The sequence below is a fragment of the Ptychodera flava genome, assembly GCF_041260155.1.
Source record: "Ptychodera flava strain L36383 chromosome 3 unlocalized genomic scaffold, AS_Pfla_20210202 Scaffold_25__1_contigs__length_14229661_pilon, whole genome shotgun sequence".
In the NCBI taxonomy this organism is placed as follows: Eukaryota; Metazoa; Hemichordata; class Enteropneusta; family Ptychoderidae; genus Ptychodera; species Ptychodera flava.
This window is the reverse complement of record NW_027248279.1, coordinates 10967397-10990815: the sequence shown is the minus strand read 5'-3', so window position 1 is coordinate 10990815 and position 23419 is coordinate 10967397. Positions and strand designations below refer to the sequence as shown.

The following is a 23419-nucleotide window of genomic DNA, read 5'->3' as shown; positions in this document are numbered from 1 at the left end:
CACAGGTCTGTGTGCAGTGTGTACAGTGCTGTGAACACAGGTCTGTATGCAGTGTGTGCAGCGCTGTGAACACAGGTCTGTATACAGTGTGTACAGTGCTGTGAACACAGGTCTGTATGCAGTGTGTACAGTGCTGTGAACACAGGTCTGTATACAGTGTGTACATGTCAGTGTTGTGAACACAGGTCTGTATACAGTAGTGTGTACAGTGCTGTGAACATATACAGGTCTGTATACAGTGTGTACAGTGCTGTGAACACAGGTCTGTATGCAGTGTGTACAGTGCTGTGAACACAGGTCTGTAGGTAGTGTATACAGTGCTGTGAACACAGGTCTGTATGCAGTGTGTAGTGCTGTGAACACAGGTCTGTAGGTATGCAGTGTATACAGTGCTGTGAACACAGGTCTGTATGCAGTGTGTACAGTGCTGTGAACACAGGTCTGTATGCAGTATGTACAGTGCTGTGAACACAGGTCTGTATACAGTGTGTACAGTGCTGTGAACACAGGTCTGTATACAGTGTGTACAGTGCTGTGAACACAGGTCTGTATGCAGTGTGTACAGTGCTGTGAACACAGGTCTGTATGTGTACAGTGCTGTGAACACAGGTCTGTATGCAGTGTGTACAGTGCTGTGAACACAGGTCTGTATGCAGTGTGTACAGTGCTGTGAACACAGGTCTGTATGCAGTGTGTACAGTGCTGTGAACACAGGTCTGTATACAGTGTGTACAGTGCTGTGAACACAGGTCTGTATGCAGTACGTACAGTGCTGTGAACACAGGTCTGTATACAGTGTGTACAGTGTTGTGAACACAGGTCTGTATACAGTGTGTACAGTGCTGTGAACACAGGTCTGTATGCAGTGTGTACAGTGCTGTGAACACAGGTCTGTATGTGTACAGTGCTGTGAACACAGGTCTGTATGCAGTGTGTACAGTGCTGTGAACACAGGTCTGTGTGCAGTGTGTACAGTGCTGTGAACACAGGTCTGTGTACAGTGTGTACAGTGCTGTGAACACAACTCTGTATGCAGTGTGTACAGTGCTGTGAACACAGGTCTGTATGCAGTGTGTACAGTGCTGTGAACACAGGTCTGTATGCAGTGTGTACAGTGCCGTGAAACACAGGTCTGTATGCAGTGTGTACAGTGCCGTGAACACAGGGTCTGTATACAGTGTGTACAGTGCTGTGAACACAGGTCTGTATGCAGTGTGTACAGTGCTGTGAACACAACTCTGTATGCAGTGTGTACAGTGCTGTGAAACACGGTCTATGTGCAGTGTGTACAGTGCTGTGAACACAGGTCTGTATGTGTACAGTGCTGTGAACACAGGTCTGTATGCAGTGTGTACAGTGCTGTGAACACAGGTCTGTATGCAGTGTGTACAGTGCCGTGAACACAGGTCTGTATGCAGTGTGTACAGTGCCGTGAACACAGGTCTGTATGCAGTACGTGTGTACGAGTGCCGTGAACACAGGTCTGTATATACAGTGTGTACAGTGCTGTGAACACAGGTCTGTATGCAGTGTGTACAGTGCTGTGAACACAGGTCTGTATACAGTGTGTACAGTGCTGTGAACACAGGTCTGTATGCAGTGTGTACAGTGCTGTGAACACAGGTCTGTATGCAGTGTGTACAGTGCTGTGAACACAGGTCTGTATGTGTACATGCAGTGCTGTGAACACAGGTCTGTATGCAGTGTGTACAGTGCTGTGAACACAGGTCTGTATGCAGTGTGTACAGTGCTGTGAACACAGGTCTGTGTACAGTGTGTACAGTGCTGTGAACACAACTCTGTATGCAGTGTGTACAGTGCTGTGAACACAGGTCTGTATGCAGTGTGTACAGTGCTGTGAACACAGGTCTGTATGCAGTGTGTACAGTGCTGTGAACACAACTCTGTATGCAGTGTGTACAGTGCTGTGAACACAGGTCTGTATGCAGTGTGTACAGTGCCGTGAACACAGGTCTGTATGCAGTGTGTATGAGTGCCGTGAACACAGGTCTGTATATACAGTGTGTACAGTGCTGTGAACACAGGTCTGTATGCAGTGTGTACAGTGCTGTGAACACAGGTCTGTATGCAGTGTGTACAGTGCTGTGAACACACCCGGCAGGTCTGTAAGTAGTGTGTACAGTGCTGTGAACATTATATAGGTCTGTACATTAAAGATACTATGATAGGGAGATATATTGAAAGTCATTTGACATTTTTACTTCAGCCAATTCCTAATTTGCAATACTTAATGAGAACATTTCAGTCAATTCCTTATTTGCATAGTTTAATGAACTTTCCTGATAGGGGATATATACTTGGATTCAGAATTAATCTGTGGCGAATATTATCCATTATGTTTATCATAACACTTTCAATGAAGTTGCAAACATCTTGGAAAGGTTCAAATTTGCACATAAATGTAATATATAATGAAACAGGTGAGCATTTTCAGTTCATCACTGGTTATCTATGTTTTCAAAAAGTGAACTGACTGTTTAGTCCTTGTTCACTGATTTCCAATGAGGGAACAAATTCAGTACAATATTAGTGACTAGCACTAGTAAAAGCAGTTGGTCTTTTATCACATTCACTATTTGTCAGTTACAAGTCATTTTTCATGTCAAGGAATGCATTACACATTCTGCACTTTGACCATAATTGACACCAAACTTTGCTGCAAACCTGCTGTTGTCTGTGGCAGTGAGGGGACTATGAACAGTGCCCCCAGTGGTGAAATACATATAATATTTTGTTTTTCTGTAATAGATCCATGGCCATTCTATTTCCTGGTGGTTCTACACTGTTAACAGAAATCATTTCATTCCACCAATCATCAATCATTTAATAATGCATTAAATCTGTACAGCAAAGACAATAGAGGACTATGCAGCCATAATATGAATGAAGAATTGGTCAGAATCAATAAAATACACTTTAACTTCTTAATGGTTAGTTTTTTCTTTTCCATTGAAGGACACGACCCCTGTGAAGTGCAATGTTCATCAAAACAGGAGGTCAAACTGCATACTTCCTTGCCAGTTTCACTAATTTTGCAAACATAGCTATGGACTAAGTAACATTTAAATTTTACTTTGACTTCATTTTATTTTTGCTTTAGTTAAACATATAACTACCAATATCATTACTCTAAGAAAGTGCCTCATACCTTCCTGTTTAGTTTTTACCCACAATTACCTTGCTACTTTAACTATGATTGATAATTAATTTGTAGTTCACACATTGCCTTAAAGAGATGTCTTTTTCACTGAATCCAAAAGCTACTTTACTGAAATTTTTGTTTGGATGTACAATGAAAATCAGAGATATTGAACATCATTGTTATGACAGAAAGATATTCATTTACTCAGATATGTCTATTGCCTCATTGCACAACACCACATTGTACCTGTAAACATTCTCAACTTTTAACATAATGTTTTACTTTTTTCAGTTTATCACCAAACTTGTCATGGGAGAGAAAGTTTTTCACGTTATAGCAAATCAGATGAAGAAGTTCTAGTTTGAAAACTAAAAGGTAAGCAAAAAGTATTCAACTCACTGTGCCTATATGATAATTAGGGGAGAGACTTGAAATTTTTGATCATATAGACTGGGGGACTTGAAAATTTTTGAGGGTATTGAGGGGGATCTGAAAAAAAGGAAGATTTAATGTCGCGATTCCCTTCAGCCCTAAATTCCCCTTAACATTTTTGAGTGCAGCCTTACAAGGCTATAGGTGATTGGTAATTTGTTATTATTTACAGAAACTGAAGGAGTCTAGAAATATAGTGCCATTCTCTACTTAGTTGGCTGTTTGAAAATAATAAGGACAATGAAATTCAGCAAAATATTAGCGAAAAGTTTCTGAGATGCTGCACATAATGCAGTTTCAGTAAAGATCATCAGTATCAAAAGTCTCACAATCCAATTGCTACATTTTGCATAAATTTGAGGCATTCCACTGGGTATGTTCAGATAACATGTCATACATGCTAGACTTTGTCCATCTAAACATACAGAATGTAACTTCAGTACGATAATTGATAGCCACATTCTGTCTCAACTTTTTATTCTGTAGCCATAGTGATCACCTGATAAATGATTGAACTGAATAACAGATCACTTCCAAGTTTAACTGGTGATGTTGTACTGGAATAGCTGAATGAGGTCATTCAGATCATTCTGGGTACATCAGGAGGCACAAAACCACTAATTAATACCCCATAGGCCACCACAGTAACATTGAGCTCAATTTTCCTATTTTAAAAAATTCAGTGGCACGAATCCTCTTAACAGGTGTTAGGTCGATGTCAGCTTAGCTATTGATGAATTTTTTTGTGGGCAAGTCCAAGGAAATTTTTAGATAGCGATGAAAATAGTGCCCTCAATGGTGTTTTTGACAAAATTCAGGCTTATTGTTATGATTTCTATTAGCCCTAGAACTCCACATATTACCACAGAATGCTTCAGCCATTATTCACAACAGTCTGCATTTTGATTCAGGCAGAAAAAATATCTTTACAAAAATAATTGTCATTGAAGTTCAAACTTAACAAGCATCCATGCAGGTATCAAAACGTCAAGGTCAGCACTATTTTTCTTCCGAACTATCTTCATGGGTAACAAACCCGAAAGTAAATTAGTAGTCTTGTACTAGGACAAAGAAACATTCTCATAACAGAGATTTATGTTTCATAAATTTATAATCAGTATCCTGCTAGCAGAATTCAAGCACAAGTAAAATCATACAACATTGCAGTTCTTTCAGCTGAATGGTTTTTATCTGAAATTTGTCGTTGATTTAGGTGTCATTACATGTACACAGCATTCACTGAAGCACTGGTTCCTTAGAGGGCAAATAATCTAATGTTTGATGCCGTTTCTTTACAATGTTGATTTTAATGTCACCCATAGTCTCTTGTTCATCTCTTGAAAGCATGTCTAGATACACAGACCTGTGTCTTTAGACTAATTCAGGATGAACATTTTAATGAGGTGATGATAACAGTAAACTTGAGTCAGACATCAACATATCGTTAAATAGTGTATATGGGCTACAATTAGCCCAATAGCTAAATTCCTATAATTATGATAATTTAACTTTCAGATGGTATTGATTTTCAAAGGTAGATATTAGCATACTTCATATCTTTCATACTGAGATACTTGGATCAACTTTGCAGATATTAAATACCCTTGATCATTATGGTTTGTTCACAGATGAAGACTCTAATGGCAAGCAATAAGATCATCACGCAGTTATTCACTACAAGACATAGCTTTACAATGGAAAGATCTATTCTTGATTGTGTTTACAGTCAACTTCAAGTTAAATGAACAGCCTGACCTGTTTTCAAGTTTTACTCTAAGTATAAATTACCATTGGTATGGTAATTTATACTTCGTTATGATCGAATGATAATGGACTTGAGTTACAGGTCAAACATTAAAAATGAGAAAAATTAAGATTTTGTATTATATATTTGAAGTGGTTAGTCAGTGTGTCCAATAACCATTGTTGTGTGACTCGTTTTGCCAAATTAGAGGACAATATATTACCATTAGCATACACACACATAATTGCTAGCCTGATTGTGTGATATCATAGAAATAAATTGAGCTGGAGTTTACATAAATTCTTAAAAAGTCTTTGATGTTGAAAACAGCTGACACTTGTACATTGATTTTGATTGCATGATATTCCTTGATGATGCAAAATATTGATTGAGACTAATTTAAGCAAATTCCTGTTTCAAAATAACAAAATATCTGTGATGTAATTTGGTCCCCTTCAACTTCAATTTCAACTCTTTAGTTATTGTACAAATATTTTTATGTCATTAAAATTGCTATATTGAACATTGTACTCAGAAAACTTTGATGAACGTATTGTCAGTTGATAATATAATGAATGCATGCATTTCCTTGGAAGCATAGCAGGTCAATGTTGCAACTCACAACAGAATGTACAATCAATTCCAAAGACAAATGTTTAAGATAGTGACGAGATATCTCACCCTTCCATTCAACCAACTGTGATTAGCAAAGTCTGTTCTCTGAACTCGCCCACCTTGCCAAATGATGTACAAATACTCTTTCAGCCTAAAATACTCTCTATATGCAAACAATCACTCAGGCTCAGTTATCCAAGTCTTACCTCCATGTTTACCCTGAACAGATTTTTTCTCACCAATGTAGTCTGTATCACCAATAGGCTGTGGTTCAACTCTGGAAGAAGTTTTATCTGAAACAAAAACAGTTATGGTGATTCCAACATAGCAGAAGCCCTTTTGTCTGTTGGTTCATCTCAGATTCTGGTTATGCTGATTAAAGGATATATCACATGCATGAATGTATTAATGCATAGAAATGAATGACAATCAAAATGTATATCATATGAAATATAGTCTACTGGTACACTTTGATCAGTGTTCTCTCATTTATGATATTGAGAACAGGAAGGTATACATTTAAAATGCAGTTCTTCATTTCTTAGTCTCCTCACTAAGGAACTGAATATCAACAAATCTGAGCCAGTTTATAATGGTGTTACATTTGGTAGCTTTTATGCATAATATCTAGGTTAGATTATATTCATATAAAGATTTGGTCTTTGACTAAAAGCAAGCTCATTAATATTGTTCTAATGTAAACCGTGCTTTTCCACCTCTACTGAATATGTTGAAATTACCAGAAATGCATTTCACATGTAGACCGGTACTGTTTAATTAATGCAGCATGTTTGTGGTTGTATATATGGCAATCATCGTGGTTGCCTGTGGGAGTATGCAAAGTTGATATCTAGAGTGTATACAATGATCTCACATATCTTTCCATTTAACACATTGGCACCATACTCATCACCTTACCTATTGATATGGCTTCTGATATCTGTTCCTGAGTCTTCTCAGGCAGTGATGGTGTACATGTACTCTTATCTACTCTGGGAATCTCACTTTGTTTACCTTTGGATTCTAATTCTTTAATTCTCACAAGCTGACTTGTTATTATTTCATCTGCCCTAACAAGCTCAGTTTGCTGTATTTTGTTCATATCTTGTACATTTTCGAGTTGTTGCTCTAGGTTACTTTTTTCCTGCATTGCTATGGTAAGCTTATTTTGAATTTGCCTTGAACCTAATGTAGCTTTTGTACATGCTGTTTCTGCTCTTTGAAGTTTTTCTGTTTCTGTCTTCAGCAGACCCTGTACAATTTCTACTTCTTGCTTCGCATGTTTAAGTTGCAACTCTAGATTTTTCTTTTCTTGCACAGCTTGGTTCTGTGCTGTATTTTCACTCTCTAGCTGCCTTACCATATTTTCTACTGTTGTTAAATTCCCCCTTAATTTAGTGATTTCCTCTTCCCTATATTTCAGTACAAGTTTTAATGCTTCTTGCCAGTCTGTCTGATCTAACTCTAATGACCTTTGACCTTTCTGATCTACCAGTGTGTGACTGACTTTATATGGAATCAAACTCCTAGCACTCAGACTATAGGGTTTAGCTGATGATTTGATGTACAGTGGTGCTCTGCCGTGTTTGAGAAATTGATCTGCCAGACCTGCAAAAAGAAGACGTGTTTAGTCAATGAATGTGCATGACAAAATGCTTATTCTAACAAGTCAAAGTGAAGGGAATACAGTTGATTGCCAACTTTCCAGATTCATTACTGAGTCAGCTACACCTTACCATACAAATCATGTGTTTCACAGTCAGTGTCAGTGACAAAGAACTCTCTAACTCCCAGCACTGACAAGATCTCCTGTCTGGTGGATAGGATGTGTTGAATCTTCTCTGTCATCTTAACCATGAATTGTATGAAGTCCCACTGATCTCCTCTCAGTGCTGTGTAGTTGTCAACATTGAATATGGTAGGTAGGTACATCTCAGCTGATGGAAGGAGTCTGTAGGCTTTGATGGTTTTGAAAGCTAGTAATTGTGTATCTGTTATATGAAGAAATGCAGTAAAGTAAAGAATAAGAAGGACGCTGCTCTCATCTAGCTACAAAGGCAGCCATCTTAAACTTTTTCAGTTTAAGATAATACAGTTGTCACTTTGGTAAGGAAGAAATGCTGATATTTGAAATATTTTCAAATCCTATTATCAAATTTTGTCTGATAGATTGTCTTGATTCTCAATACAAAGTAATATTGATTTAACCAATTCTGCCCCCTCCCTTTTGGAATTTGCATGATTAGTCATTGGATTTTAAGTATCTTGTTTGCGAGCCTTTACGAAAACTTATAGGATATACGTTGGATTTGACAATTCTCATATTATTTAATGTATAACAGGAATAAAAGTAAAATTCACCGAAAAGATAATTGGAAGCCAAAATTTAATTATATAAACAATAACTTTTGTACAATCATATATTTAAGTCGGAATGTATATATACGTCCATAATGATGTAATTAAAAAATTCATGTAGATGTGCAACGATGTCGTGTAGATCGAATTAAGTTTATGACACTAAATAATCCTAGTGTATTCAAAATTTTTGAATGAATGACTGACTTTTGTAAATTTCAGAATTAATTTGATGAAGTCAGCCATTTTTTATCTGTGCAGTGTTTCAAAAGAGCACAGCAGAAGCATAAGATTTTGTTCCACCTGTAACATCAGATATGTCACCAGCTTCAATCACTCCATCTTCAAGCCTTGGTTCCTTGAAATATGTCTCTTTAGACTAGATAATACAACAAAATTTGAACTTCTTAGATATAATCGTGAGAGCAAAAAGTTGAAGTAAATTTGGTCAAAAGTGAACTCTTGTGTTAATTTTAGCTAAAAATGAAAGTCATGTCAATTTTCAGGAGGAAGCTACTTTTAAATTGGACAAATAGTAATAAAACCAATCTCATGTAATTGAAGTGATTAACTCTTAAATCGTTGTATCCTTAAAGTAGTCAAAAAGAAAAGAAAATATGTTAAGTATTTAGTGAGTCTTTTTCATATATAGACCTAAGGAGTATACTGGCTTGGATTCTGACATATCTAATTATTATTATGATTCAATGTGTTAAACGGTAAGTATCATATAATGACGTCGCTTATAGAAGCATTGATACCAAAAAAGTGTTACTCAAACTGACCTGATGCCCAACATCAACATCCTTCATAATGGTATCAATGTCTGGCTCTCTCCCGAGACTTTCACTTTTCGCCGGTCCAAATTTTTGTAGTTCTCTTGAACGTCCATGATTGAGATCCCTGTCACATGACATATGCAATTGAGCCCCTGGTTCATCAAACTGACCACTCACAGTAGGTACTCCTGATGAGGCAAATTATATATCTGACAGTAATTCTATTTCTTGTAACATTATCATGACCACAAAATGTACTTCAAGCAGTGTCATTTTTGTAAACTGGCCCAATTCAATCTAATTAACAGAAAAATCGTATACAAATTTAAATTGCTGCGAATTTAGTTAACTAAGAAAATATCGTGCAGTGTGCTGTTGCACATTATTATGTAATCACGCTCGTTGTTTGAAACTTACTTTGGCAGAAAAAGTCATCAATCGCATCAAACTGTTCCTGGTCATAGGTGACTTTGAGTTTCAATGGAATGTTGAATCTCTTAACCAACTCTCTCATCTTATCAGTTATCAACAATGGTTCAAATGCCTTGGTAAATCTACCATTGTGACAGGCTGACTTGAATCTGTAGAGATAGAGTATGCCAAGGAAATCGACCACCATTCCAAGGGAACTGCCATATATAGATTTGATATTGTGGGCCCCAGCTTTTGCCTTTCGATTATTCTGCTGACTTTCTTGCTGTCATTTGCTAATCTCATTGCATTTAGATAAAAAAAGCTGTATTAGTCTTTGCAGTACATCATTTATTTTCTGTACACTTTTCTTTAATGCCGCTATACTGGATTCATGAATTGGAGGCTTTCTTAATAGCGCCTTTATCTGATCCATCAGTTTTTGTCGATGCAACAGAAAATCATCGGCATCAAATGCAATAACTGCATCAAGACCTAATGGACAAAGTAAAAATATATATGTATTTATTGAACAAAGAGTTCCTTACTATAATACAAGATATGTTACATAATTTTAACTTTGAGAATGAAAGAGAAGGCAAACATTTCCTTGCAAAATTACTGTCAATACATTTTCCTGAAAAGTAATCTGGTCTTATATTCCTCTTTCAGGTGTATGCAATATATAATCAAACCTTTAAGTTCATCTAATGGCATTGAATCTTACGTACCTTCAGTACATGTTGACTCTTCAGTAAACAAAGCCGATATTCTTGCATAGCTTTTCTTCACTTTCCTGCTTTTGATGAACCTGTCCTTTAGCTTACTAGCACGCTTGTATTCCTCTCCATCGTTAACTACTTGCATTATCTTTTCACCCCACACTGTGTCACCTTCAACCAGACACTGATTGCGATTACCTTTGAAGACGTCTTTAATGTAGTAACCAAGTTGTGATTGTCCATTCAGGTAAGTAGGCACACCCACTGCTATGCCCTCTAGGCCAAAAAAACCATAGTTCACCTTACTTTGTGGAAGAAGACACACATGACACTGGCGGAGCATTGTTATTAAAGTTTCAATTGAATAATGTGGAACGATGTTCACTTGCACTGAAGAACTCTTAAGTATTGTGTATAGGTGATTCCGTACATTGTCAACATGTTGTTCTGCGACACCAGCTACATTCCATGTGATATTTCTGATGCCTTTGCCTTTCAGGCTGGACGCAATGCTGTCAACAGCTGCTGCTACTCCATCATACTCACTCAGTGCTTCCTTGATGTCGGAGCGGTCTTCACCATAGGATAGTATAACGAGTTGTCTTATGTCCTCCTGTTCCTTCACTCGCTGGCTGTTGTACCTCTCTCCAGTCTTCGGTAAGAGTAAGAAGTGAGAATTATTTCAACAAGTGCTCTGTATGCATTCTCAAAGTAATCATGCATGCTAGGACCGATGGACACCATTGCATCTGCTTCAACCGCCATTCTTAGCATATCACTCTGGAGTTTCTGGTGGTCATTGATTGTTACCGTTGCACAATGACCAGGATGAAGTGCATTGATTTGATAGAGCTTGGCGTCAGGAAACAGAGTCTTACGGATGTATGCTGCAGCATCTGCAGTGAATGGAGCATACCCGATGACATACTTGACGTTGTCAAGTTTCTGCAAAGCTGTGTAGTAGCTTCTATGGCAATACAGCCAGCGAATGTTAACAGGGTCATCCTTCTCATCAAGGTACTCAATTCGTTTACCCGGTATCAAAGTTATACCAGCTTCTCCTGCATCTTTGACCTGTGCTTCACTAACAGTGATATCAAGTACAGTAGCAAAACCTTTCAACTCCCCCTCCTTTCTTGAACAGATATCTTTAAACAAATTTCTGTGAAATTCTGGAAGACCGTATTTTTTGGTATCCCAAGAATCAAGATGACAAGTGCTTTTCCCGTGCGTTGTGTCTGTGTTGTATCTTGCCGCTGAATATTGTCCTCGGATGTACTATTAGCAGACATGGTGCAAAACGGAGGGAAAACAGGATTGCGGCGACATCCAGAGGGTTGCCAGGAAGGGTGTTGGAATTAAACCTCTCTCCTATAATGTACACATATACGATAGCTTGCAGTTTCATTTTCATGCAAAAACATAAGAGTACATTTTTGTGATTCACGCCGGCAGTATTTTTGTCATTATTTTATATTACCCAATTCATATTGACATAAATGTAAATTTGTCCCTATTTTAAGGCCTCTTTGAATATTGCCATATAATATCGAATTACTTCATTTTTGTACACAAAAATAAAGATCTTTTCTTCCAGCAGAAACGAGGAAGCCAAAGGTTTTCCAGAGCGCTCCAACATTTCAGTAAGATTTAAATACATGTATTTCATTTTGTCGGCAAATGTTAAAATTAGTCTCAAGTTCTTAAGTTGTAAAATAAACTAGTTCACCAGTTATGCTCATAGAAATGCTGCATAAAAATAACTTTTTATGAACGAGGATTATTTACATATAATTATCTTATTTCTAGATGATAAGGTTTCTTATTTTGAAGGCTATAAAACACATCATCACCAGCAGCGAACATAATCCTTCAAAGATGTTTTGAAGTATGTAATATTTAAGACAATAATACATAAGAAAATTGTCTCTTACTTGAATGATAGTGTCATGAACCCTATTAATTTTTAATGCTGCCTTCAAAATTACAGAAATCGCACTAGTTGGACGGAAATTATCAGCGACTTCAGATTAAACCATCGCACAGAATGCACAGAAAATAAACATTGTCGAATGATTAGATGTTCGACTGAAAAGATATTGTGTCAATATCTAATGTGTCAAATATACAACTTTTCGTCTGCTTCAAGGTCATTACATGCACCCGTTTGGTAGATTTTGCAAAAACAAGTTGTATGGTATGGTACAACATTGCTCACTGAACATAATTTTTCAGCGTTCTACCGAACAAGCCATTTCTCTCTTATATCAATGAAATATGGCGCTCCATGGTTGGCGGCACCTGCACAGACATTGTTGTTGTTCTATTTCTTGTATATCAAGTTTGAATTTAATACCGCAAAGGTGTCATGATTGAACCAGTGTTGGCCTGTCGGAATACAGGGAGAGAGGATTACATAGCGTTCAAATAGTAAAATCTGAATTCTTTAACAGCTTCCTCTGTAATTAGTGGGGACACACATTCGAACCTATGGCGAAGCTTTAGAGCGCGAATATGTACAACCCCCTTGAAAGGCGATTAAAACAAATCCTACCTTTAGGAATCGCGTTGTCTGGTGGTTTCTGCTCTCAGTACGTCACGATAAAAGGGAGGCCGTATATAAGCTGGTGAAGCTGTTCAGAAAACCTTCTCTCTTCTACAGTAGAAACGTCCGGTGTTTTAATAGTGAAAAAATATGGCTGGCCGCTTGGTAGTACGGGTTGTGCCGGGTCAAAGTCCATGCATGCTTCGTTTGTACATCTGTGTCGCCTTGTCACCTTATAAGGTCATGCCGTAACAACACGGTGGATTGTTTCTGGCGGATCGCGTTTGCTTTTCGGTAAAAAGGTTAAAACTTATTTTGTAACTATCCCTACACTCTTTCTCCGTGTTGTCATTTGCTTCTTTGAAAGTCATGTTACACAAAAACAACTACCAACTGTTGCCTGTCTCTGGTCGGTTATGCAAATGATATTCACAACGCATACAATTAAATGCCATGTTGACAACGGATCTTGCTAAAGGTATTAAATTCGAAATCCGGTCACAAAGTGACATGCATAGGAAATTGTAGATCTTCTTAATCTTTCAGTTAACATTGCCACAATGTACATAAATGTCGTATTGAAAAAAACATTAAACAAATACATGTAAATGAAATGTTTTAAAAGTGCAATCTATTAAACGTGTTTTATTGAATCACTGACCCTGTATAGCTGTATAGTGAGTACTTGAATACGTCACTGCAAGTTATACCAGCAGTATAAGCGGTGATGGTGAGTCGATCGAGCTCGGGTCAAGGGTCATCGTAACAGAAGGGATCAGCATGGAGTGGCATAGCTGTACAAACGCAGATATTGTGGGGTAGCGTGCGTCGCTATGCGGTCATCAACCGTCAACCCCGCCACGGATATCGCGGGGTTGTGACCTTTTGATGACCCGAATAGCGACGCACGCTACTCCGCAACAAATACAGTAGCTGCGTTTCCACAGGTAGGAGTGGCATATATTTGATTTCGGGGGGAGGGGGGGAGCTGGTTAGAGGATTTTAACATGTAGCCGGCTATTTATTGGGAGAGATTTTCTGCCAATTGGACAGGGGAAAATGGTTCAAGGAAGCCTTTACAAATAAATTATTGCTATGTATGCTGAGATAGAACACTGTGTCTTCAGTGGTGTCTGGAGCTGCTTAATTACTGCCCCCTTAGGCCAGAGAAAAAAAAAAATCTTGTTCATCGGATTTTTTGGACCAAGTCCCAGGAGCGGCGAGCGAAATTTTTTTTTTAGGCCGAAGGTAAACGCGGTGGCATTTTTGCACAGATGCAGACAAGGCAAGATAATTGTTTCCCTTTTTACCAGAAATATCTCAGACAAGAAACACTGATACTGGTAACTGAATTCAATACTATATTTCCCAACAATAACATAGGCCATTACATTCACAGTTAGTGTTTGCACAACATATTCTGAGCATTTCAACATTCTCTCAGAATAAAACTGAAATGTACAGCAAATCACTGAAATTCAACAATTCAGTATTGTCCTTTAATATTGTCCTGGTGGGACCTAGCATCTGAGTTTTTTCATTTTACTTTGGCCCCATGTTTTGGCCTCTTTACCACTGTCTATATATACACATTTTACATGATAATGGTCTAACAACACTGTACTGTGATCGGAGTGAAGTTATATAGTCATCATTCAGATCGTACTTTAACATCGACGCAACCATGTGTTTTGTCATTGCCGTAAATTTTTATACTTTCGATGCAATTTTCATTCAATCGGATGCACCGTCCATCTGCTGTCACGATCTTGTTGAAACAAATCGCCAAACGTAATATCAGGACACTGCGCTGAATAGCGTCTCTGGAACTAACTGTTGGCCATCACGTCGAATGTTGGCGATCAAATTAATACTCATGTGACATGTACTAACCTTTACAAAACGAGCAAATTTCTGGCTAAATCGACCCACTTTGCGTCGTGATTCGCCAAATTCAGACGTAACAACAACGTGTTGGCGGTCAACTAAGTCCGAACACGAATGAAGTCTCATTCAGAAGAATGATCCCGTGCCCGCGAAACCCGACACAGTGTAGGGCGCCACCAGCGGCAGTACTAAAAATATTTGTAATGCGGAAGTAAGAATTTGCCGGAATCAAAAAAAAAAAATTCCAAATATGCCAAAGTAGAAGCGGCGATTCCGATGAACAATTTATTTTTTCTTCCTGGCCTTACGTAGATTTGTTGATAATTAATCAGTGAATAATTTTGTTTTTGAATTTGTAATTGCGTTAACTCAAGTCTTCTGTCACACCTGTTGATGACTTAGTTTCTAACCATTAGGCGGAAAGTTTAAACGACAAGACCTGTAAACACTGGTTAAAACAAACAACATATATTAGTCTTACCAAAATTGGCAATAACCATAAACATGGTGTGGGGGAGAGTAAGCGTACCATTAAGTAGAACTTTATATGAAAGCAATTGAATCCTTTTCCGCCATGTCGATCGCACAATACCAACAAGGAGGATGAGTTAACGTTTATGGTAATACAAAGAGGGCAAATTTGGAAGAGGTTTAGTTATAAAATTGTGAACGTTGCTATATGCCGTATGATTAATCAAAGCAAACTGTTAACATTTATCGGTAACAGCCTTTCTTTGTTAATTTTACAGTAACACGCGCCTAGAGGCAAGATTTGCTCTAATTTACCTTGAACTTTAAACCATCACCTTTGGAAATAAAGAATAAAATTTTGAAGAACAATGTGCAAACTTGGGTGCTGCTTGACCGATATTGGCGATATTCCAAAATGGCCGCCATCTCTGTTTTAACTCTATCGGGATTTTGAAACAAAACGACCCCACAAAAGCGGTAGATCAGAAAAGTGATTTAAACTTTGCAGAGTTTCGATATCTGTGTCCGAGCTGCATTCTACAGGCGATATGCATGTCCTTCACCATATATGATGTATATTGGCCATGACAACTACTTGCGCGATGTTGCAACTCTTAATATCTATATCAATTGCAAAAATTTTCTGAGCTTGTTCTCTCTTAAAACAAAAAACAGAGCCTTGCTGAATCTGCCTCAAGAGCTACTGGAATTATTATTGCCAAATGTAAAATGTATGGTGGAATGTCTTATCAGATGTACACAAAGCTTATTGCTTCGCTAGTAGCTCCAATTCTTGATTAGGCTTCGGCAGTGTGGCATAGAAATTCAATCACTTGTATTGACAAGATCCAACACCGTGCAATGCGATCATAGTAGGAGCTTCAAGTTCTACCGCTTCAGTATACGGTGATATGGGATGGATGTCTAGTGAATATAGGTGTAAAGTTGAGGTCATAAGGCTGTGGTCTAGACAACAGAGATTACCATCACTAGACTGACCAAACGTGTATTTTAAGCGACCAATTGTGGACTAAACGAGCGAAGTCTGCATTTTAAGAGGCTGGACTGTTACATATTTTTGAGTCTAGAAATGAACAAAATATTAGTACTAATGTTATCCTTGACAAAGCAAAACAGAAGTTAAAAGTAAATGAATCTGTAAACTGGAGAATTAACTGTTTATGAAACCGAAATTGAGAACGTATCGTACATTGAACACAATTACAATGTTGAACCTTATGTATTACTTAATATCCCGTATAAATACCGCTCAGTTATTGCAAGATTACGTAACGGGACATTACCTTTGAGGATTGAAACTGGTCGGTATTCTAACTTGCAAATTGATCAGAGAATATGTTTACTTTGTAACGGTAATATTGTTGAGGACGAATTTCATTTTATATTTGATTGCGAACAGTACGACGATATTCGCACCTCGATTACAGATGTTCTTCATGATTTGCCATCAAATGAAAAACTTGTTCAACTTTTCTCACACAGTTATGTCAGAAACTTTGCTAAGTGTATTCACCAAATGTATATCAGAAGGAGAAATGTAATTTCAAACACTTAATATACTTTCTTTATGAATTATGTTATACTGTAAAATATGTTATTTAAACGCACAGTGTGGTTAGTTTAAATTATATGAAGAAGTGACTCATAAGCTGACAACTCGGCTGGGGTTTCAAACAAATTTCTTGTTCTTTTTTCAAAATAAGAATATTGTGTTGAATATGAAACCGTGTCACTATACTAAAATATTATCTATCTCTTAAAACAAGGGGACATAGAGTATTCGTGTAAAAGTTAAATTATTATCTTCTTCATTTCCCTTTCAGTAAGAAACATCTCTGTATCAGTTGATGCCAGATATCGTTACTTGAAAGGCGGAAATTTACAACCGACTTCAGAAGACGATAGTAAAGACGAAAGCAATATCAATTGACAGAAAATTCCTACCTTGCTTAGAGGTGATATTTTGAAGACTGTGATTACATACCTCTCAAAATGACTTGTAGTGTTGAACTTGATGTAGTTATTTAAAACCAAGTATCTGCCGTTATTTTGTCGTAGTGCCTGGTATTTTATGAAAATCAATATGGCTGACCACCAAGCGGAACAATGCCCAATGTAAGTGTCGTAGGTGCGGTCATTGAACAAAGTCCATGCATACCTTAATGTTCTTTGCCTAGTCACCCGACGAACTCACGCCATGGTAACTGATAAGATGATTTTAGGGCTAAACGCACTGGTCTGACAGGTCGACCATGGCAAAATGAATTGGTATAGTATACAGACGACCACCATCCAGACTGTAACTGCAAATAACTGATAATTTTCAGAAGCTGGACCAAAATTTTGGTGAGGGTGAAAGATATTTTACTTCATCCCAATTTTGTAGTATTTCAAGCAATATCTTTCGGAAATCATGGCTTGTCACGTCAACATATAAACCTTAACGAAATGCGAGTAATAGGCTTTGCCAGTAACACGGTCATGAAAATGCTTCCTTTTTTACCCTATACCATTTTTAGAATTTTGATGCTTTGACTTTTGACTTGGGTCAAAGGTCATAAAGGTCAAAAATGGGGTCCGAAAATAACAGGATTTTTGGTCTAAAATGGGCCCTTGGCTTTTTACATACGGCTACACATCCCAACCACTTCTCTGAACAAGTAATCCCCCGGGAGTACAGTTACATCTGACTTGTGCATGATAGGATAATCAACTGAAGTTGCGCCACCAACCGGTGCATTTAATTATTCGAATTCGGTTTGCATGGTCCACTCATAACTATTATGCGTTTGATAACCAAATGATTTTACGAAAAAGTGAAGAATGACAGTGATGCTGGGAACAAACTTCAATACAAAGTAAACACGTTGCCTTATATGGAACTAGCTATGACTCTCATGTTTGTCGTTATGTAGCCAAAGTCCTTCTGTGTTCACTTCCCTGTAGATTAGTTCAACCCTCTGAAAGTTTCAGCCAGCAATGATTTGTTGAGAGTAAGTGGTCTAGATATAATCAAAGGATTTTGCAGCAAGTTACACTAAATTTGTTTTTGTCATAAGTTCATGTTTCAAACACAGGTAAATTTTGGCATCACTATACAACTGATGATAAAATCAGTGCTTCTTGAAGGGAGTTTAGGTTTCAAGGAACAATGTGTTGATGCATAGCACATTCCAACTTCTATTTGGTGAAAGTGGTAAACCATTGATGATAGTAGCCTGGATGTAATGCTGCTTCCCTAGGCCCTGAATGGGAGATCAAACAAGACTCTAATCTAGCAATGCCCAAAAAGTGCCGACATTGTGAATAGCAGGTAGGTGCTCTAAAGGAACCTAGAGCGTAGGAAAATTATTGGACGTTTATATTCAATCACGCAAATAAATTTCAAAAGTGACGATTTTCAACCAAGGTAGGTGCTCTAAAGGAACCTAGAGCGTAGGAAAATTATTGGACGTTTATATTCAATCACGCAAATAAATTTCAAAAGTGACGATTTGTCAATATTTGACATCTAAACGTAGCCACTGTACCTCAAGAGACTATGATTAAGGAATATGACTCCGTAGCCAAGACCTTTATTTAAAATTACCAATCATTGGTCAGCGTATACGCACAACTTGTATGAAATCCGTTTTTAAAAAATGTCGTTTGCAACTTCCCTTTCGAGAGTCCTTGGCATAAATAAAATGTTTCATAGTTATTTTAATTATAATACCATCTTTTTGCTGTAACTTCTTTTCCTGTCAGTTGTCCATTTGCTATTTAATCATCAACCATGGGCCCAGGCATCAGAATTATCATATATATTATGGATTGGTATGATTGCGATTATTTTAATTAATGGTGGTGAAAGTTTAAAGAAATAAAATTACATATTCATAATATGAACTTAAGATTTTCAGAATCAGTACTTTTGCAAACACGTTTTCAGTAATCCAAAGGAAAGTACAAGGAAGGAAATATATATCTGTGAGATTCTACAACTCTGTATAGGTTCAAAGTCAAATATTTCATTTCCGATGAAATCCACCTTAAACTGATTTAAATGCCGACATAAATTTTCATATTTCCCCAGTCATGTGTATTAAAGTATTGTGTGTATTGATGTTCTCGGCCAACGATTTATAGAATGTCTGCATTCCTTTGGAGCATGAAATCTGTTCAAGCGAGCAAGGAAATTTAAAATCAAACTTCACTGTTGCATAAACCGGCACTCGGACTGAAACTTTTGTAAGATGTCGACGAGGTCAGTGACTGTTGACCTCTCGGCTGGTATCTCCATCCAGCATGACGTCATCAGTTGATAGCTGTAAAAGAAGAAAAATTTGGGTAGCTTTCAAAAGACAACGTGACTTTAAACAAACGGCAAAATGCTACTGCGGAGTTATTACACTATTTAATCAAAAAACGTTATTTTTGTCTTTGGACACCAATGACTGTTGAAGAGACTTTGCTGTAGGCAATTCACAGAAAACGTGAACCTAAATAGACTTGCAGCACCTGACGTCATTAGGTGTCAACTCACATGGATTCTGTACATCCTGACGGAATTTCCAGTCGATTTCCATTTCAATGAATTCTTTGACGTCATCGTCTTCAAGAGTTTCATAAGGAATGTCACCTGACAGACAGCAGAGGTTTAATATCAATTACGTGATAAATAGACTTCAACATAGATTTACGTGCGTTCATTAGTCGTTTAGATTCTGTAGTCATTTCGCCGAAACTCCAAAGTATAAATCAGCAGAATGAGAAAAATCACAGAATTAGAAGAGGTGTAGAGAGACACAGTGTCTACAATTAATCAGACTACGTATCGTACTTCTTACTTGACTGTTATTAACACTTTGCTTCCGACATAATCTTAGATCATGAATATTGGCAACTCAAAACTATTCCTGGAATAGTTACCTTTGAAACCTCTTAATTTTTCCCGAACACGGAAAACTTGACCGAATGTGAATATGATAAAATTATTGAACCTACCGAATGAAAATATTTCCCAGAGGAGAACACCAAAAGACCAAACATCACTTTCTGCAGTATACGCGTTGCCTGACAGTACTTCCGGTGCTATCCATCTGATTGGTAAGTTACTCTGATCGCAGAGACAATATCGTTATTAAAGCTATAGTCTCCTTCCAAGTAAGACATTGTATGGCTTGTAGTTACAGCAAAGGAGTGAATAATTCCAATGAGAGAAATAAAGAGGAAACTTTCTGATGCGATATATTGAGTTTGTGGGACGAGTATTTTGTTTTGTTTTGTTTCGACTGATAAAAATTACGGTTGATTGTCAGTCAATGTAAAACAAACAAACAAACAAACAAACATACAAACAGACAAACAAACGAACAGATACAAACAAAGAAACAGTATCAGCACAGTGTTAAGTGCGTCAGGTGTCATTTATTTAAGGTTATTTCTAGGTTCGCTGCGTAGTGACATTACCTTCATCTTTTGTCTGTATCTTTGATCAGTAAGAACAGCACTTGACGAACCGAGACCAGATATTTTACATTTCCACTGACTATCAACAAGAAAGTTTTTCCCCATGATCTCTCTATGGACGATCTAGAAATGAAAAGACACAGAAATAGTTGTTGTATATAATTATATGATTATCACACTTAACAATAGAGCTACAATAGAGCTACAAAACTAATAAAATTAAAGCATAACAACAAACGCTGACATCGTAATAAACGAAAATGAGAATTATGTATATCATCAAACAAAGTTCAATAACACGTTCACAATTTCCATGATTTTGCTAGAGCAATAATACTTGTTTTATTGTAGTTTAAATGGGCCAGGTTCAAGGCTGTGAGTGGGATGGTCCCGGAACGAGGCAACCTAACAGATGTTCACAGCTGGCTTCGACCTTAGAGCGTTCCCCAGCCTCCCTCCCTATCCTACTAGCTTCTGAATTTAATAATATTTTCTTCTTTTGCTCCGTCGTCTTTTGAATATGTATCTCAGTACGCCTAGAGTGGTTGAAATCGGCTAATAGCCAGTCAACATTGTAATAAAGTTGTTGACCTTTGACCCCAACACTTTTGTCTGTCTGTATGTTGTCAGCATAGGCATCATTTAAATGGTACACAAAGATCATCCTTTGAAAACTCAAGGAAAGTGTTTACCTCATTCTTTAAAAGACACTGCATACATTCTGCTGCACTTACAGCGAACCTCAAAAGATCAAGTTCATTGTTTTTCCGTTCATCAGTATCCCAAGTTTTCATACTTTCTAGAAGGCTTCGTAATGATCCGTTGGGGGCGTACTCTATGATCATGTACAGAGGATCTAAAAATGAAAGGTGTTGTTTGACAAAGAAATTAGCTTCTTACACGACATTCTTGATATTTCCAAGACTTAGTCTTAAACACGGAACTTATGCAATTTAAAGAAAAACATTGTAAAAGTAAATCGGAATAGATTTATTTCACTATGCTGAAAAATCAAGTTGTCCTTGTTGTTCTGATGTATTTACAGGTATATACTGTATTTACTTGTGCCAACTGATCAAAACACGATTACTGAGTTATTAACAAGCTGTAGGATTAGACTTGGAAATTATGGTGAAGAGAAAATAGTCTATATAGTATCCTACCTTTCTCAGTGCAACAGCCAAGAATTCGTATCACTCTCTTCACTTGAGACAGCGTCCCCATCACGTCTATTTCCTGTTTGAAGACACTGTTATCTCCTGTAAAGATAATGACCTTGAGTATTGTACTAATATCTGTTACCCTAAAGTTCGATCGATATACAGGCATAGATTATACGATAATCCTCGACATATCCCCCAATTTTTTGGATCTAAGATGGCATGCATTCTTCCATTTTGTCAGAGTATAAGTTTCTAAAGTTTAAAAAAGGTTACCTTCGGCAACTTTGATGATGACGTCACTTACTCCATCTTTGCCGCCAATAAACCAGGCTTCTCCCTTCACTATCTTACTGAATTGTCCCTCGTTTAGCGTCTCCTTTAGAAACAGGCGATTTCTTGGAAATTCCAAAATTGCATCACCAGTCTTTAAGTACTCATCTCGTTCCTTCACATAATCTTCAAGACTTACGTAAGTAAGTTCTGTATATATGTTAATATATTCAGAACTCTCAGCTACATCATTGCCACGAATTGGTAACTGTGTGGAAAACATCATTAACAAGAGTGTAAGAATCACCAAACTTCATGACATTGGTCACCCAATGAGAAAGTTACGAGATGACTGAAGATAAAGCATTGTCATTTCCTGTCAATGTTAATTTTATAAAAGATATTCTCCGTCGCTGATCTAACGATGCAGACAAACAATAAGCGTCATATTCATTAAACTGCTCACGCAGATTCTCTTTGGTAGAATATGTTAGTGAAAGTGTCGCTTGTGGACATTTAAATTTTTGATATTGGCACCCTTTCTCCTTTTTCGGCTTAAAATACTAAAAGTTTCAAGAAATAATAATTTCATTACCTCACATCTATCTACAATCTTCTGACCGTACCTCAAAACTTACATCTAGCGTCCTACTCTGATTTATGCTCAACGCTGTAGAACTACTCTTTCACTAGGAAAAGAATCCAATACCAAGTAAAATACGTGTTTGGTACATTATGTCATTGGCTATGTTTGCCATGGAGTCACTTCATTCGTATGTTCTGTGCCCAATATGGCACACACCTAAGTCTCCTGTACACTGGCCAGACACCAACTATCTAGCTCCGCCTAAATAAATAACGTACGGTCTCGAGTGACGCACTTGTGTAGGATGGAGTCTTTTCACAGCAAAATGAGAAGTTTTATAGCTTTGACAGTAAATCAGAACACGTAGCTAGAATAAAGTTAAATAGTAAAATCAACATTGCAGTAAATTTGTCTTGCGTTTCTATTTTAGAATCAATAAATCAATTGAATTGGTTGAAGCTTCACAATGCTATGTTTGGAAAAGAATTACCTGACATAGAAACGATGACAGACGAAGTCCTCTGTACCACAGGAAAATTATCATCATAACAATTATTGCAAATAAAATTGCCGATAGGCATCCCAGAACAACGGACACAGTGATGCTGCACTCACAGGCTTCACCGGGAGTATCTAAAACGAAGGTAGGAATATGGAGTGTTTACATACAACAATATACACAAATTGCTCTGTTTATTTTTCGCATTTTTTCTTTTTATCAAGTCTGACCGACTTTATCAATTTTCATCACCATTAGTGTCTTTGCATTAAAAAAAAAGAAACAAGGTTTACAGACTGTAG

General features: G+C 37.3%; 4 protein-coding genes across 5 annotated transcripts in view; all 4 read right to left on the bottom strand.

Moving 5' to 3' along the window:
- LOC139125244 (centrosomal protein of 63 kDa-like) overlaps positions 1-23419 on the bottom strand; it is a 513301-nt gene that overhangs the window by 289469 nt on the left and 200413 nt on the right. For both annotated transcript variants that reach the window (XM_070691341.1, XM_070691340.1), the window contains exon 3: positions 6161-6247. In XM_070691341.1, the coding sequence (XP_070547442.1) occupies positions 6161-6247 (87 nt within the window). The remainder of the gene's footprint in view (positions 1-6160; positions 6248-23419) is intronic.
- The window catches only part of LOC139125256 (angiopoietin-1-like), a 220411-nt gene that overhangs the window by 41616 nt on the left and 155376 nt on the right, over positions 1-23419 (bottom strand). The gene's annotated exons all lie outside the window — the stretch shown is intronic.
- LOC139125142 (tyrosine kinase receptor Cad96Ca-like) overlaps positions 1-23419 on the bottom strand; it is a 213783-nt gene that overhangs the window by 169923 nt on the left and 20441 nt on the right. The gene's annotated exons all lie outside the window — the stretch shown is intronic.
- Positions 19010-21831, bottom strand: LOC139125595 (fibroblast growth factor receptor homolog 1-like). Its single transcript, XM_070691693.1, has 5 exons — positions 21763-21831; positions 21292-21455; positions 20600-20722; positions 20135-20246; positions 19010-19455 (listed from the first exon to the last, which is right to left on the bottom strand). Exons 1-5 carry the CDS (start codon positions 21821-21823, stop codon positions 19445-19447), a joined length of 471 nt encoding a protein of 156 aa, XP_070547794.1. The 5' UTR covers positions 21824-21831; the 3' UTR covers positions 19010-19444.